The sequence below is a fragment of the Hemiscyllium ocellatum genome, chromosome 32 (assembly GCF_020745735.1).
Source record: "Hemiscyllium ocellatum isolate sHemOce1 chromosome 32, sHemOce1.pat.X.cur, whole genome shotgun sequence".
Classification (NCBI taxonomy): Eukaryota; Metazoa; Chordata; class Chondrichthyes; order Orectolobiformes; family Hemiscylliidae; genus Hemiscyllium; species Hemiscyllium ocellatum.
Genome location: NC_083432.1, coordinates 28,108,478 through 28,127,271, shown reverse-complemented (window position 1 = coordinate 28,127,271; position 18,794 = coordinate 28,108,478). Strand labels below are relative to the sequence as shown.

Here is an 18,794-nt window from a genome sequence, read left to right as displayed (position 1 = left end):
TGGTCTCCTCTACATCGGGGAGACCGAGCACCAACCCGTGGAACCTGTTCAGGGAACATCTCTGGTCCACATTCACCAACCAACCCCACCACCCTGTGGCCAACCACTTCAACTCCCCCTCACACTCCCCTAAGGACATGAAAATTCTGGTCTTCCTCCACCACCATATCAAAGCCATCTGCCAACAGGAGGAAGAATACCTCATCTTCCACCTCAAGACCCGACAACCATAAGGAATCAACATTGACTTCACCAGTTTCCAAATCTCCCCAATCCTCACCTCACCCCAGATCCAACCCTCCAACTTGGCACTGCTCTCTTGACCTGACCTGCCTGTCCATCTTCCTTCCCACCTTTCCACTCCACCTTCCCCACCGACCTATCACAATCACCTCCTACCTGCATCCACCTATTCCTGTCCCACCTAACTACCCCAGCCCCCTCTTCATTCCTGAAGGGCTTATACCTGAAACATCAACTTTCCTGCTCCTCATGTGCTACCTGACCTGCTTTTTCCAGCGCTACACTTTTCAACTCAGACTTTTGTGACGGTCCATTGGCTGAACTGGCTGGATGCCTAGTTTCCTTCAAATTCATGTCAACAGTATAAGCTTCAATCATCATTCCGTTTACAGTAGCGCTAGGATCTGCTTCCTAGCCCTACCCATGACGCAGGTTATGGGCACTGAGAGTTGGACCTGCCTTCAGGCCAAAAAATTGAATAATGAGGCAATGAGCCTCATTCTTAATTGCTTGCTAAATTTTGAAGAGCCAACAATGTTTCTGTGAGTCTGGAGTCAGTAAGTCACCAGATGAAGAGGACAGATTTTGTGCCTGAAAAGATATCAGCATTTTCTAAAATTAACCAATCATTTCATGACATCATTTTCATTTCCAGATTTAATGAATTTGAATTTAAAGATTTCCAGCTATAATTTTGAATATGAAGTCTTATTTCCCAATCATGATGCCATGTGTTTGAGTACCCAGTCTAATGATTCAAGCATATAGGCATGATTTTCTGATTGAATGAACCAAAGATCAGAAGCAATCTGGACTTAATCTTGTAATAGCTTACTAAAAAATTAAATAGGTCACAATTTCAATCAATATGGGCAATAAACTAATGATCGTTTTCTACAGTAAGAGTCCTGCTGTTTAAAGATTGTTACAACATCTTAGGAACTTAAAATTCAATAGCAGGGATTTAATAATAACTTTGCAGGTTTCGTGGCAAATGTTGGAAACTTTAAAACATGTTCTGAAACAATTTATTGGTTTATTGTTTCAAACATCACTCATTATTAAGTCTCTCCATTAAGGATATTGCCTATTGGTATCAGCAAATTCAAAACTCGGTGACAAGAAAGTACATAACTATAGATTTTATACATGTCTCTCCAGAAGCTTCTGTGATTGGTATTGCTTGAATGGAACTAGATGTCTGAACCTAGTAATTTGATAGCCTACACCAAGATAACAGGAGCAAAATAGGCACGTAATGTGCATAATTAAGTGGGAGATATGTCTGCACATACTTTGATAGAAGTGAGAGACTAATATATAGGTTTAAGATAATCTCTACGCATTCAGAATAGGTATCTGAGCATGTGTTGGTCAATTTGGTTTGTAAGATAGCTTGTTCGTATTCTCAACAAACACAGTCAATTGTTAAAGGGATACTGTAGGCTATAAGCTGGTAGGGAAGTTATCTTTCTGTGGAGGCAGCTGCTCTAGGAATGCTTCCGCCAGGCCCTTATTAAAATGCAGGTCTTTGCCCTTGATAGTTTGATGCCCTTTACGATTGTTTCCCGGACTCACATTCCTATTGAACTCTCTCACTCAACAACCCATGAGCAGCCTCTGAGACCATGAAATGCATTCTGAAGTGACTTGTAAAATCTTATTGAAGCCAGCAGACAAATTTACCACACTCCTGACACTTTGCTCATTAGGCATGTGACCCTGTACCAGGATTGATCTCCAATTTGGAGGCTGTTCAATTTTCAGCTTTGGATTTTAATATTGCATGTTTTGCATCAGAATCCTAAAGAGGTACATTAATTTGCTGGGTTTACTGTTCCATCAACTGTCAAATGTGCATTTCAGCTCCTTAAGTCAGGTCATTCCTAATCCATTTGAGATTTCAGAGTCTAAGTTTATAATTAAGGAACTTTGAAATTATTGAAACACAATCTATTAAACAGTGCAGTAAAATAACTGTAATAGGAATGAAGTAATACAACAAAGTCTACAGGCATTAGCTGTCAACATATTCAAGCTAATACTGTTTGCTGGATGAATCTGTTTAACTGGATGGAACTAAAGTAAAGAAAACTATTTAATGTTGTTCCCTTGAATGTGGTACTGCATGTTTCAAGATTCAGAGGTGTGTGTAAACATCTGGATCATTATGTCTGATACAGCATACAATAATCATGTCATCTATCTTTCTAATTTATGCAATGTAGTCTGACGCTAGTTGAAATTATTCAAGTTAAGTGATCTTGTGGCAATAGGCAGCAATAGTCATTAAACAAAAATTGCTGCTTCACAGCTCTTAATCTCTAACAAAGGAATATATTTTAAAAAATGACTGATCATCAAATTATGCCTTTAATTCAAGAACACATTTGTTCAAAGTGAAATAGTAAAGTGGAAATAGAAACCTACTGAAGCATCTAGATAATTAATAGTAAAACCAACACTTTTCCAATGATTTTGAAAAGCAGGGCATTATATAATAGAGACACAGACCATCAACGATCAAGTGTTGGTTCATCTCTTTGGCACATTCCCATTGTCCATCTAAATGTTGTAAACATCATGCAGTTTGGTATCACACGCTAGGTTATTGTTATGGAAATGACAAAACAGTCAGCTTTTCCAATAAATCTGTGAACCATCCTGTTTGAAATCAGCAACAATCACCTTGCAATTCTGGAATTAGGCTTGTTCAGTTTCCACAATGCCATTAAGCTAGTTTTCAGGGATTGTGCAGCGACTATCATGCTCCACAATAATACGTCACTATGTCCACACTCTGACATCCTGGAAAGCTTCAAAATGAATAGTAGTAATCTTCGAAACTCAGCAGCCATTTACTTATAAATCCTGTGAATAGCAAATCTATACATACAGGAAAAAAAAAGTTAAAGTCTTTACACTTATCATACATCATTTATATTAATTATGTCCAGTAGGGAGTGTAACTAGCTAAAAAGTCTTGATCTTCTACCATTTTGTAAGGTGATATTTATTTTGAAATATAGTTAAGATATTATTTACTTGTAAAATGGTAGGCTTTTATTAACTTCTTTCAGTATCATCCTTTCTTTGACATGTCAAAGTTTTGCTCCTACTTCATATACAATTTGAAAACATAGAGTGTCTCAGATTATTGTGTGCTTCTGTAACTTCTAAACTGATCTGTTATTTGCAGTAATTTTTAATTTTCCTATTGTCATTGATTTATTAATGGTGATCCCTGATGGCCTAGCTTATTGAGATAGCACAAAGCAGGCTGCCTCACTACAGCCAGTACTGGAACATGCCAAATGACTTCAGTTCTCTAAGATTGTACAGGGTCCCTCCTTTTGAACTCTATCCGAGACATCAACTGAGGAAAGTATCCGGCAGATGTGTGATGAGTCTCATGGTTGAATTGCCCGCTGACATTCCCTTTCAAGTCACCCTAAGAGATACCTGATGAGGACAATGGCATCTGTGCATACTTTCTTCAACAGGAAGTCAATATTTTCAAGAGAAGTAAGTGGGGAGCACTCATGGACAAGAACATGAAACAGAAAGGTGGAATCACTAAGAGAAACTTAAAAATAATATCAAATGCAATTATTTCTTGATTGAACCTTAGGCATTGCTGTGATATTAAGGAGTTTCTTTCTTGTTCAAGTATGACCAGCTGATCAATACTATCTCATGTCCATTGTGTTCTGTTATACTACTCCAGCTTGTTTTGGTAATTGTGAAGCTCTAGTGTTAGAAATTGGTCTTGTATAAAAACTAGGGTATTGGATTATTCCTTGTCATACACGTCACCTTGTTGTCAATACCATTGAATGGAAATGAATATTAGGAAGGATGTACAACAAGTGACTGACGTAGTAGCACTCAAGATAAAGGTCTAACCTTTTATGTTTATTTGTTTTCAACTGCAAGTTAGGATTTGAAACTTTACTGCGAGGCTTTACCCAAGAATTAAATATCATTTAAACACATCTTTCTACACACAGGAATCCACACTGAGTGATGACACCAGCCCACGAAGTGCTAGTCCCAGAATTTTAAGTAGTTCAGCTGCTGAATCGAGAGCCACACCTATTCACGCTTACTCTCTGTCCTCGGATGAAGTGAGTATTAACGTTAACTGCTGTTATGATGTTTTATTTGCATTCTTAAGGTTGGTGGATGGGTTTATCTGTCCAACTTGGCTCCAGTGAGGATTAAAAATTCAGTCCCACATCCCTGACTAATATTTCCATTTCTGAGCTCAGAAAAGCACCACAGTTCCTCTGGTTGATAGCAACAAGTTTCACTCAAAATGATCTATGATTGTAGGCCTTCTTGTTTTATTGCTATTTTTCCTTTCGTTCACAGCATATTAACCCAATGTTATTATTATTGTAAAAGAGCTTAATTATTATGTTAATACATCTCTGATGTGAACAGTGATGACTTTAGTTGTGTGTTTGTCCCCCGTTAAGAGGTTGAACAGTGTACAGCTCAGAGACATCTGATTGTTTGCCTTACCATCATATATAGTGTAACATTTAATATAGATTAACGGATATGAAGAAGTCTGGTCTGGGCTTTAAAACAGAGATGAAGAGGATATTTTTGCACAAAGAATAATGTGTCTATAGAATCCTTTATCCCAGATGACTCTCGAGGCTGTCTCATTAAGTATATTCAAGGCTGAGGTAGACAGATTTTTAATCAGGAAGTGAATGAAGGGATATGGAGAAATGGAAGGAAAGTGATTGTCAGATCAGCCAGGACCTCATTGAATGGTGGAACAGACTGGATGGGCTGAATGGCCTACATCTGCTCCTTTATCTTATGGTCTAATGAGATTGAATCAATACCTGAAGAGCCCACATGAGACGATGATCAGATATACTATCAGTGATGGAGACCTTTTCCCAGAAGAATCTGAAGATTGAGTGAGGCAAGGTTGAACTGTGGGCAAGAGGATTCTCAGAAGATTTCCCCAAGGTATGGCTCAATGGTTTACCCTGAATGAGGTGAAATAATTGAAGACTTAACTGAAGAGGTAATGTGAGATAAAATCAGAAGTAGCGGTATATCCATGTCAGGTCAGCTGTTCCAGGCCTTGCCAAGGACCTTCCATCTGGTTGAAAGGCTGATATAAGCAATTGGTTGGTAGATGTCAAGCTGTAAAGAAACTCTTACATTATTATTCACATTTTTGTTCTTTTTAAAGTTAAATCTTCCTTTTACTGCAGCATGGCTTCCTGCTATGATATTTTTTACAACTAAGTGAAAGTCAGAAGGATGAAGCAATGAGGTCAGAGTGTTACTTTAGCTCTGCATTGTTATAGCGATGATAGCTGGCATTTGGGAGCTTTCAGCTGATGTTAAAGCAATAAAGCCGCAGAATCACAGAATTGTTATGGCTCAGAGGAGGTGATTCATGCCTATGTGTCTGTACTAGGTCTGTGCATTTTGAATTAGTGCCAGTCTCTCACTTCTGTGCATTGTTTTAACTTAAAATATCATATACTACCTTCTTGAATGCCTCAACTACAACTAGTACCACTACTTCCAGGGATTGTATTCTACACCTTAAATACCAAAGGTTACAGCTGTACCATCACTTTCACTTCCCTGAATAACTCTCTCTCTCTCTCTCTCTCTCTCTCTCTCATTGCTGGAGGAAAACATCCCATGATAGGGAGGAAAGTGTCAAGGCAGGTTGTCGGCTATCCGACCTTTAGATCCTCACTCCTCATGTGGACAGCATCCTGAGTCTGACCCATACAAGCAGCTGACCGACTACGTCCAAGTCTTTGGGCTGGTATTGAAGGCTGTCCTCATCTTAATATGTCCCTGAGCAAAGGCTATGCCCCTTGACTTGATTGAGGACTGTTGACAATGTGATAACGTGACAAGCTTCCTGGACTTTTGTATGTACTAAATAGAAAGGCAAAACAGAAGTAACATGAGCCTGCTGCAAGACTGCAAGGGGCAAAGGGCAGAAAGAGCAAAGCAATGCAAGGCAGGTATGCTGTGAGCATCCAGGTGGGCTCAGAGTGAGAGTGAGTGCTACGAGAGTGATCCAGTTTGTGGGCTGAGTTTGTGTCCCTGGCAGCACAGTGTCCTTGCAGCAGTGTGTCAATGATAGCTGTCAGTGCAGAAGTGTCCTGCAAATGGATCGGAGATGTGCCATGAAGGTTCAGAGAAGAACCAGTTCTGAGGAAGAGTCAGTGGACCCAAAATATTAACTCTGATTTCTCTCCACATCTGCTGAACTTTTCAGCAATTTCTGTTTGTATTTGCAACTAATCAACATCTACCTTGTCAAACGGCCTAAGAAACTTATGTTTCAATGAGGCTGCCTCTCATTTTTCTAAATTCCAATGAGTGCAGGCCCAACCTACCCTCATAAGACAGTCCCCACATAGCTGGGATCAGCCGAGTGAACCTTCCCGGACTGCCTCCAAGTGACAACTATATTCTCCCTTAGATAAGTAAACCAAAACTATGCACAATATTCCAGCTGTGCTCTGCCTTGTGCCTTTATAGTTTTAGAAAAGCTTCCCGATTTTTATATGCCATTCCCTTTGAAATACCATTCCATTTGCCTTCCCAATTACCTTCTGAACTTGGATACTAGCTTTCTGTGATTTATGCTCAAGGAACCTTCCAAATTCTCTATGCTGCAGCTTTCTGCTCCCTCTCTCTAAACATGTTTCAATTCCTCTATTCTTGCTGCTAAAGTGCATAACCACATATCATCTTGAACTGACTGGTCTATAATTTCTTGGATGATCTTTCCAACCTTCTTTTTCCAAACAGAAAGCTGTAAAATAGCCAGCTAGCATGTATAGCACTGGAAGTAGTAAAGAGAATTCAATTGAAGATGACTTCAATTTTTAGAGCACTAAGGAAGAAACAAAGGGGAATTGACTTATTTGCAACCAGTCAAAAGATGATAATGGCAGACAGTAACAATCAGTGTGTGCAGATATTATTAAGCAACAGATTATTTAAAAAGCAGTTTGCAGTTTGTTGCTGATCTTTTGGAAAGCTACAGGAACAAACACAGTAGCTGTACAGCCAGCTGGTGGCAGTACCATTATCATAACATCTGGATCAGCATTGTCCATTGGATGGGAAATTAATCTAGCTTCTGGAAAGTTCTGTACAAAAGTTGTTATAATCTATTAGTATAGCTAAATCTGAGGAAGGGTCATTGGACCTGAAACATGAACTCTGATAGATCCAAGATTACCAAAGGGATGAAAGATTATCACAGGTGTGCAGGAATGTAGAATTGGGGTTAAAATCAAGCTACCCATGATCTTATTGATTGATGGAACAGACTTGAAACATCGAGTGGACTACCCTTGTTCCTTTTTTGGCATGTTCATATCATTGCTTTCTTTACATTTTGTGAAGAGTGCTGCCTCGTATGATGAAGTACAAGAATGAGTAGAAATTTTATTTTAAACTGGTGGGGGTGTGAGAGGTTAAAGAAAATTAAGAAAGAGTATTGTTTTTAAGTTGTACATGTGATCACAGAATACTTACATCAGGCACCACGACATAATTGAGTATGTTACAGCACATAGTTGGTTTCTAACTCAGTATTTTCTCCAAATGCTTCCTTAATATCTCAATATTTTACAAAGGAGTTTAAAAATAACATGATGATCAAAAAATGAGAAATCAAAACAAAACCTGGATAGTTTTGAATCATTGTTGCTGGGCAACTATTTACAGCATCAACTCTATACAGTTTGCAGTGATTTAAAACTCAGGATCAGAATTTGACATGTGATTTGTGAGCACTTCAAACAGATTTCATTAACTTATGGCAGTAAACTTCGAACAAACCAATTTATTTCTGCAAAGATGTATTGAATAACTGTGAACATCAGACTATTTGAAATGTAAAATTCAAACCTAGCCATATTTACTTTCCTTAATAGGATGGTTTTGTATCAACTTTTGATAGAATGAACTTTACGTGCTTTGTATTTGAACCGAATGAATGATATTCCAGACACTTGAGACAAATCATTGTCTCCCATTGGAATGCAATTCTGATAAAATGTGACTATTCCATGTGCTTTGAGAAAGGTCATAATGGGCATTGCAGAGGATCGAATTCATGATTGATTCATATTTGATATTTTTTTCAAATTAATTGGGCAGCACGGTGGCACAGTGGTTAGCACTGCTGCCTCACAGCACCAGGGACCTGGGTTCAATTCCCGCCTCAGGCGACTGTGTGGAGTTTGCACATTCTCCCCGTGTCTGCGTGGGTTTCCTCCGGGTGCTCCGGTTTCCTCCCACAGTCCAAAGATGTGCGGGTCAAGTGAATTGGCCTTGCTAAATTGCCCGTAGTGTTAGGTAAGGGGTATGGGTGGGTTGCGCTTCGGCAGGTCGGTGTGGACTTGTTGGGCCGAAGGGCCTGTTTCCACACTGGAAGTAATCTAGTAATCTAATCTTAACATTTGGAGATATTAGACATTGGATTTGATGGTGCCTTCCTAGGAACGGTAGGCATTTGCATGTTCTAGTGATGTTTACTCAGTGCTACCAATTAGTAGTGTATGAAATAGGTTAAAGGCAAGAAATATAATGGGGATCCAAATGTCAGGGGTGAAATTACACTTGACTTAATCTTCTCTTCAGCTAATTATTGCACATCACACAGTGATTTCATTTTATATTAACAACATTTTCTACAAATTTCTTGAAATCACTGTGCTTGTTATCACACTTTTTAGTCAAGTATTGATCAGTTATTATTTTCAGTACATGGAAAGTGTGTTACAAACTGCAGAGCCATTTTTCCACTGTCATTATGTTTTTCATTACAGTAAAAGAAACCTGCCTTAGTGAGCAGGGAGTCCATGAACTCAATGAAGGAAGAATCCAATTAATCAGGTTCACTGATTCAGGTCTAATCAGCCTCTGTGAAGGGGAGGATCTACAGATACTGTGTTTCAGAACCTGATCACTATTGGACAGAATGCATCAATCTGTTTTTAAATCAATACTTCATTTAAGTGTCTTATTATTATTCAAATAAAAATGATTATAATGGAGGTTACTTCAGCTCAATATTTATCTTTAAAAAAATTACCACTTGCAAATCCTATTATATTCTACAATGTGACACCACATATTCCCATGAAGGTTTGTAAATAAAAAACACTCATGCCAGGATTGATTCTATTTTAAAATATGTAAATGAGACAAGTGGAGATGTTCAACAACATATAATTGTGCAGTTCACTTTTATGAGGCATTCAACATCTGAGTAACATACCTTTAAAGCTCATTTATCCTCATGGGGTACACTTCTGAGATTACAATGTCAAATAATTGTGTGCCATTTGTTTCATTTCCCAGTTTCTTGATGAAGGACGGCCTTACTGCCTTGTTTCTTCTTGGACAACTCAGCAAGTCTGCCAATGGCTGACTGGGTTAAACATGCACCATTACATATCAGAATTCACCGCTGGCAATATCAATGGTGAACAATTGTTGCTCTTGGATGGAAGCAAACTGAAGGTAAGCTGGTGGGTGTGAAGCTGAAAGTGGGATTTTGATAACAAGGATGGTTTACTGTGTAGTAGTGATCAGGGAAGGTCTTCTATTCATTTCTTTACACTTGGCAGTCTTACACTCTCCTGTTCAGTTGCTTAAGGGAGCCTTCTATTTTCAATTTCAGTGAGCAATGTGACTGAAGAAAATGAATAATGCATGAGATTATTTCCCTGTTGCCTTTCTTGTCTGATTAAAGGGAGCTTCTTCTTCCTGTACTATCCTCTATGTGCCGCAGCCATTATCCCTCAGGTTTTGTGTCTTTTGCCATCAACTCTGAAAATTCAATGTTTGCATTACTGGCCATGGTTTAGAACCCTGAGCACCTTAATTGGACCTGGGGGTATGTAGTGGGGTGAGGGAGGGAGGACTCAAAAAAGGGTACAGCTGACTTCTCTGTCCCCTATCCTTCAAATGGTCCTTCAATACTGTGTGCAATGTCAACACATAAAATTTGGGGTTCCCTTTCCTTTAAAGAGTTGTGTGACACTATGTGCTGAGCAAGTGATAATTTTATACATGTTATGAAGATGTGGGTGTACTGTCCCTTTAAGAGAGTTGAAAGCTCACAGAATTACCTGACACAGCACCAAGTGTTCTGAACAAGATGTAATGCCACCTTTTTATCCAGTAGTTAGTGTAGCTGGTTGTCTGGAAGCGACAAAACAGATTCAAATTAGGCCAATCAGTTTAAATCATACCCCGAAAAATACCAAACTCCAGTCAAGTTTTAGTTTAGTACATTAACAATCTTAAAAGCCAATGACACAGTCTGATGCTTTGGGAGTGTAAGACCAGGGAAAATTGAACAGTTGAGAGGAGAATTGCCAAGCCACCAGCATGTACAGACTGTTCAGTAACCTGTGAAACAGAAATCCTCAAGAAGAAGTCTCTCATTGGAGAAGAGAAGGTTTAGGGGAGATCTGATAGAAGTGTATAAGATGATTAGGGGTTTAGATAGGGTAGATACTAAGAACCTTTTACCGCTAATGGAGTCAGGTGTTACTAGGGGACATAGCTTTAAATTAAGGGGTGGTAGGTATAGGACAGATGTTAGAGGTAGATTCTTCACACAGCGGGTTGTGAGTTCATGGAATGCCCTGCCCGTATCAGTGGTGAACTCTCCTTCTTTATGGTCATTTAAGCGGGCATTGGATAGGCATTTGGAAGTTATTGGGCTAGTGTAGGTTAGGTAGGATTCGGTCGGCGCAACATCGAGGGCCGAAGGGCCTGTACTGCGCTGTATCCTTCTATGTTCTATGTTCTATGTTCTAAGAAGAAAAGAAGACAGAGGAAGATATAATAAGAAGATTTGACATCTGGCTGGTTTTGAAAATTTGAATTTTTGATAAACCTTAATTGGGGGTTTTATTGGACTAGTATTGTAGAAGGGGAAGATAAAAGATAAGTTAGAGAAAAGAGTTGTAAATAGTTATTAGTTAATTATTCTCTGTTATACTGTAAGAAACAAAGTTGTTAACTTTTACTTTAAATAGGTCTTGGCCTCTCGAATATTTACAGATTACTGCACAGGGTAAATCCTCTCTGTGTTGTTGGTTAAATTAAGCCGGGGGGTTTGCCCCGTATCGTAACAGTTTGGGGGATTTGAACCTGGGACCTCGTGCACCCCAAGTGACAATCATAACATACATAAAAAAGCTACAGTTGAAGAAACCTTTCCATTTGGGAAACTCTTTGGTTTAATACGCATGGGTTATCAGAAACAACATCAAATCTTTTTAACATTGGCAGGAACTTTCCAAGGCAGCAACATTAGAAGCTGCAAAGCAAGTTGTTGCAAGATTTTCAGACTGACTGAATGACGGCATCTTTTTGCCTAATCGTAGTTGAGTCAACATTATACACCTGCTTCAGTGGATACTGTCACACTTTACCTGATCAAATCTACTGTGATTTAAATTCTCTGAATTGGGGAGGACAGACATGAAGTGGAGATACCCATCTGGACCCTGCAGACTTTTCATTCACTGACCAAAGTGGGAATTCTCCAGGAAGTTTAAGCTACTGATTGGCAATTTCCGTGCCTTCTGGAATGTAGCGAAACAAAAGTCTTGTATCTGAGTTTAAGTCAGAGGTTTTAGTTGCTCTGATGTTCATACCTGAATACTTACTCAGGAAATAGCAGATGGACCAAATCTAGTCTGACTCTTGGGTATCTCCAGAGCTGACACATTCAATCTCACCCTGCCACAGACTGCCCCTCCAGACACTCCAAAGCCTCCCTCAACCCTTCTGACCCACTCTTCCAAAGCCCTGAACGCCACCTGACTAACCCACCTGCCCCCTCACTCATGATCTGATAATCCCCTGCCTACCCAACTGCTACTTGGGCAACCTTATCCACCTATCACTCTATCCTACTACCTCACCCACACACCCATTCACTCACTCATCCCCCATTCATCATTTTACCATAACATCAACTAATGCAATAGAAAGGGATCTGCCCTGTTCTCCCTGCCTCTTCCCCAACATAACCCTGTATGACTTGCCTCTGCTGTGATGGGATACTCCAATTGACTGAGCTCCATAATTCGGGTCAAGCTGGGCAGGAAATGCAGATAAGCACTAAGTTGAGGTAAGCTCAAGTCAAGGCATTATCTTTGGGCTCAGTAGAGGATGTTTTTCAAACAATTCAGGTGAAATTGTTGGCATTGCAGATCAAGGTGTCAAAGTTGCAAAGCAACTAAGAAACATAAACACTGAGAACAAAGCTCACCAGTTGTAAAGGTATTTCAGCACAAATAGAGCAACTCAATTTTATACCTGATCCAAATAAACTAAAGCTACCTTTTAACTTTTCAGTAGAAGTGATGTCTGCAATACTTCTGGACATGGATGGACAATCAGTAGAGGAGGGGTGAAACATTGGCAGAAGTCCTGGTAGCCTGCTCTTCTCTTCATTTAATGGCTGAGTAGCAGTGAAATCATCAACCTCCAAGTTAAAAAAGTGACAATGGAAATAATTACAGTCAGAACCCTGAGCGTCTCCCTCTTACCCAGAAACCTCCCCCCTTACCACAACCTCCAAGTCCACTACAGAGCAGTTAATAGCAGACCGAGGAAATGTTCAGCAATCAAGCTGGTCAAACTTCACCATGGACACAGTGTGTGTTTCTGGGTTGAAGTTACTATTGTATGCAGGCTTGGATGACTGCACCTAATTAAAGTGTTGCAGTACATCATGAACCTGATGGAATATAAAAGTTATGTCCGTTTTTATTAAAGATTGGCTTAAGGACAGGAAATAGTGAGTTGAGGTAAATGGCAGCCTTTCAGACTGGAGAATGGTAGAAAATTATGTTCTCCAGGGGTCAATGGTGGGGCTATTCCTTTTCGGAAATATATGAACTAATGAGATATTGGAATACAGTGTAAAGTGACCAACTTTGAAAATTATACTGAATGTGGAAAATAATGAGAATGATGCCAAACATCTGCAATAGGATTATACAGCTGGCCAAAAGTAACAGATAGAATTTAATACAGGGAAGTGAGAGGTGATGCATTTTGGAAAAGGTTATAGGGACAGACAGAAAATGCTCAAGGGCAAAGGAAATGGCAAAGAGCATACAGTGACAATGTGACCTCAGAATTCATATGTATAAATCCTTAAATGCAGCAGGATATATTTGCAGAGATTAATTAGCAAAGTTTACCATATTGATGCAAAAGCTAAAAAAGAAGTTATGCTGAACCTTTATTATGCTCTGGTTAGGCCACAACTAGAATACTGCATCCAGTCCTGGGCAGCACCCTTTGCAAGGATGTGAGTGGCGCTGGCACTGAGAGGATACAGAGGAGATTTACAGTTCCAGGGATTTTAGTTGTTGTTTACAAGATTTTAACGTACTTTAGACAAGATAGAAAACAAAAAGCCTTCTGAGTGTCCTGCAATTCATCGAGTACTGTATTCTCATGTTATTTCTTCCAAAGTGCATCATCTCACATTTATCAGGTTTAAATTCTGCCTGCCACAGGTCTGTCCATCTGCCCAATCTGTCTACATCCTCCTGTAACCTAAATCCATTTTCCTCAATATCTATGACCTGGCCAATCTTCATTTTATCTGCAAACTTGCTTTTCATCCTCCCCACATCTTCTTCTATATCATTTATATATATCATGAACAGCAATGGACTCAGCAGTGATCCCTGTGGTATTCCAACTTTCAGTCACACAAACAGCCTTCAACAACCCCCCTCTGCCTCTGACCACAAAGCTAATTTTAGGTTCAACGTGGTCAGGTTACACTGGATCCCATGTACTTTTACCTTCTTTACCAGTATCCCATGCGGACCTTGTCAATGGCTTTGCTGTAATCCATATAAACCACATCAATTGCACTATCCCCACCTATACACCTGGTCACCTCTGCAAACTTCAATCATTTTTTTAGGCAAGTCCTCCTTCTGACAAAGCCATACTGATTAAACCCTGATCAAACCTTATCTCTCCAAGCAGAGATTAATTCTCTTCTTCAGAATTTTCTCCAATAGTTTCCCTACCATTGATGTGCGGCTCACTGATCTATTATTCATTGATTTATCTCTACCACCCTTCTTGAAAAGTGGAGCCACATTAGCTGTCCTCCAGTCCTCTGGCATCTCTTCTGAGGTCAAAGAGCAATTAAAAATTTGGGTCAGAGTTCCTGTAATTTCTTTGTTCATCTCCTACAGGACCTTGGGATACAACTCATCTGGAAATGGGGATATATCCACTTTTAATTCCACCTTTAATTTCACATGATGATATAAAAAGCTCTCCTGAAGTCATTTCATGAAATCTGCTCCCCGCTACCCCCCCCCCCCCCCCCCCCGCCCCCCCCCCCCCCCCCCAAACCTTTGCTCTATGAATATCCCAATTAATATTGGGGAAGTTGAATGTATTTTCAGTGAATTGACTGCATATCTGCTCTTCTATTGCCCACTCCCAGCAATATGATTGCCCCCTTTTTATTCCTGAGGTGTACCCACAAAGCCTCATTTGAAGACATGTTATCATCCCTCTTTAATAGAGCGACTGAGCTCCTTAATTATCAATGCGATACCATTTCCTCTCTCACACTCTTTCATATCCTGCCTGAATACCCTGGAATATTGAGTTGTCAGTCCTTCCCCTCACTCAACCACATCTCTGTGAGGGCAACAAAATCACAATTCCTTGTTTCAGTCCATGTCCTTAACTCATTTGTCTTACCTATAATACTCCTAGCGTTAAAGTAAGGGCAATCTAGCTTTGCCTTTTTCACCTGAAACTCAACTTGGCTCATCCCTCTCTGCCTTGGTTACTTTACTAAAGTATGCTCTATTAAACTAACAATCTGTGTTCCCAGCCTGACCAAATTTAAATTCCTCCCGTCAGCATTAGCAAACTCACCCGTAAGATGCTGGTCCCTTTCTGGTTCAGATGAAGACTATCCTGCTTATACAGGTCCTACCTTTCCCCGAAATGGTCCCAATGACCAGAGATGTACACCTTCTCTTCTGCACCAATTCATGAGCCATGCATTCATCTGTCTTATTCTTCTATTTTCATTCTTGCTAGCATGTGGTGCGAGGAGTAATCCAGAAATTACAATCTTTAATGTCCTGCTCTTTGGCCTACTGCCTAGATCGCTAAATTCTTAATGCAAGACCTCTTCCCTCATTCTATCAATATCACTAGTACCGATGATTTTCATGACCTCAGTCTTATCACCTTCCTGCCACAGAATGCCCTGCAGCTGCTCAGTGACATCCTTCATCCTGGCCCTGGGGAGTGAGCGTACCATGCTAGAGTCATGTCAGTAAGTGCAGAGACACCTCTATGTTTCCCTAATTAATGAATCCCCTATCACTATCACTCCTATGTTTTTCATCCTCCCCTCCTGAATAATCAGGATACTATGTGGTGCCAGAAGCTTGGCTCTGTCTGCACTCCCTTGATGAACCACTCTCTTATGAATTTCCAAAATGGAAAGCCAATCTGTGAGCAGACCCCAGGGGACTTCTGCACTATCTGCCTGATTCTTCCACAAAGCACATAACTTCATGGATGTGCCACAGTGTACCCAGCCACTGCTCAAGCTCAGAAACAGAGAGCTCAAGTTTCTGCATTTTGGAGTACCTGTGGTTAGATTAGAGTAGGGTCAATGACTCCCAGATATGACATGTCACGCTTTCCACTCAGCACACCTTATCTGCCATGACTTAAACTTAAATGTACTGAAACTTACAAACCTCATAACTCAAAAAGCACAAAACTGTCCTTACAAACTACAAGCCACATTTCCTCTACACTGAATTCCCTTTGTACTTCAAATTCCCAGAAACACACAGTCACTCTGGCTGTGACTCACTCAGGGATGTGCTCTTTCCCAACTGCTCATGTAAAGCTTTCTACAGCTTCCAGTGGTGAGGAACAGGGAAAGCTGGTTGTAACCAGGAGGCTGAAAGCCCTGAGTTAGGCAGATGCTAAATAACTATGGGAAGGGAACATTCCCAAACAATGCTTCTCACTTTGAGAATCAGGCCTACTGTATTCAATCCTGTTCACAATGTCCCAGACACACACATGAGCATTAGGGTGAATGCACAAAAGAGCAAGAAGATTTATCCCAACTCTAAAGCTATAAGAGATGTTTAGAAAGAGGTCAAACTATTCAGCAGAGAAGGAAAGAATTAAGGGACCATTTTATTGAAGTAGAAATTGCCTCCAAAGTAAATCTAGAGTAGTTTGAAATTAAGCAAAGAATGAAAGACCAATAACTATAGGCATGAAGTGCTGAAGCATGCATTCAAAACAGCAATTAATGATATAGAGATAATTGTTTGGAATATTATACTAAAATATGCAGTGCCATCAGAAAAAAACTCAATAGCCCACCTTGCTGATCCACATGAGGAGCTCTACCATTCAGCTCTAGATTGAGAAAGATTAGAGCATTTTAAAAGATAATTTGGTACTAAAATGGAAAAGTTACATTAATGGAGGGATTAGCTGAATCATCTTCCATTTAGCTCTGAGAGTTTTGAGGATTGCAAAGTGCAGTAATCTAAGTACTGTAATTACTGTAATATTACAGTAATTTTCATGTCCTTGAAACTAGAATTTGAGGATTATTTTATTTCTTTCGCACAGGCCTTGGGAGTCATCAACTCACAGGATCGAGCGACTATCAAAAGGAAAATTAAAGATATGAACACAGCAGTGGAGAAAGAGAGAAAAGCCTTGGAGAAGCTGGAAAAACAGAAGGAGAAGCAAAAGAGAAAGGAACAGGAACAATTGCAGAAAAAGAGTTAAGCTGGGCAGAATTATGAGGTGTAAGCACACCTAAACATTTGTTTCCAATTTTTCAGATTTTAAAACATGAGCAACAAGAAGAAGTGCAAGGAGTCAGTGAATTAAACAGAACATTGTATGGCAGATCGGTTTGTGGGATTTGTGAATGTGAAGTGCAGCTCTACTTCACTTTTGGACAGTTCAGGTCTGTAAAGACAACCTCTAACATTAAAAACAAATAATATTTCACAGGGCAGGCAAACCTTTCCTTCGTGAATTATCACTGAAAATTGTGCTGCATTTCCTCTTACTGAATCCATCCTGGGTCAGATACAAAGAAAGTATATTCTGGCTGGATAATATACACTAAAAAAAATTAGATTTATCTCTGAGGATAAAATATTCTTGAGTTTTAAAACGTAATTTATTGGAGTGGTACTGAGTGCATTTGAAGCACTGCTAACTTTTAAACAATGAGAAGAATAAGAAAACTATCCTTTAAAAATTGAATTAACTTTTTTTACATCTACATCTTTTAATTGTCAAAAATACTTTCTAATGATTAAAGCAGTTATTGGAAGGACAAGGGAGAGGTAAGGATTAATCATGCCTGCATTTGAAATATTATACCTGGTTAAGCACAATCTTCTCAATACCTGAATTCTTCCACAATCTAGATTGTGAAGAGGGTCTCACTTAATCAAATGAGTTTGCTAGAAATTGTGCTATGATGGCAGAAAAACATTGCATGCATGCCTGTATGGAATGCTGCAAATATGAGCTAAGAAAATGGATTGAAGAAAAGGAATTAGACAATGGGATGCACTTGGTACCTTGTCATTTCTTGAGCAAAGTCTTCCTTAACAGACTGTCCTAGAGAATATGATGTATGGTATATTGGTGATAAATTGTGTGTTTTCAGAAGATCTCATTTTGTACATATAATTGTGCAAACTATTCAGGATTTGCAAGTGAGCTCATTAACAGAAGTTTGAAATTAGTCCAAAGATCAAGGAGACGATGAACATTGTTCAGACCAATGTAATATTAGTACCAGTTATGTGACCTTAAACAAAAATTCTGGCTTGTACTTAACAAGTAAATTTGCAAGATAAAATATTTGTGATGCAGATATATGTTTTGCGTGTTGCAAATGTAGCTAATGTTTTAAATCCACTTGGCAGAACCTGCCAAATATTGTGGTTATGACTTAAAGAGAATTACTGAATACCCTGCAAGAGGCAATTTCAGAATATTTTCATAGTGACTCTAATTTTACCATGATTCAGGGAATTAGAAAGAAGAAATAAAAATCTAATTATTTCTTTTTTTTTGGAAGCTCAACCTACTGTAAATTGTGACTCTTTCTGAACTCTAGTGAGTTGTTTGCCCCATGGGACAATTGTTTTCCATTCTTGTGTACATTGTAGGAAATACAATATTAGAATGGACAGCTCAACAATAAAATACAGATTCTATTTAAGGTTTCACACACCTGCAAATATACAGCATGGCTTTGAGAAAGCATAAATGAGTCAAGATGATTCCATCCCTGTTAGCAATACAACAAGAAGTAGATGCATTAACATTATTCACTATCAATTCAAGCTAAAATTTGTTAGCCAGGTCCAGGTCAAAACATTTGGAGAATGGTTTTGTTTGAATGAGTGGATTTAATTTTGGATTTC

General features: G+C 39.3%; 1 protein-coding gene across 1 annotated transcript in view; it reads left to right on the top strand.

Moving 5' to 3' along the window:
• Positions 1 to 17,127, top strand: part of samd14 (sterile alpha motif domain containing 14) — a 92,721-nt gene extending 75,594 nt beyond the window's left edge. The window contains exons 6-8 of the mRNA XM_060848592.1: positions 4,254 to 4,370; positions 9,628 to 9,789; positions 16,966 to 17,127. Coding sequence (XP_060704575.1) covers positions 4,254 to 4,370; positions 9,628 to 9,789; positions 16,966 to 17,127 — 441 coding nt within the window. The remainder of the gene's footprint in view (positions 1 to 4,253; positions 4,371 to 9,627; positions 9,790 to 16,965) is intronic.
• Positions 17,128 to 18,794: the final 1,667 nt, after the last annotated feature.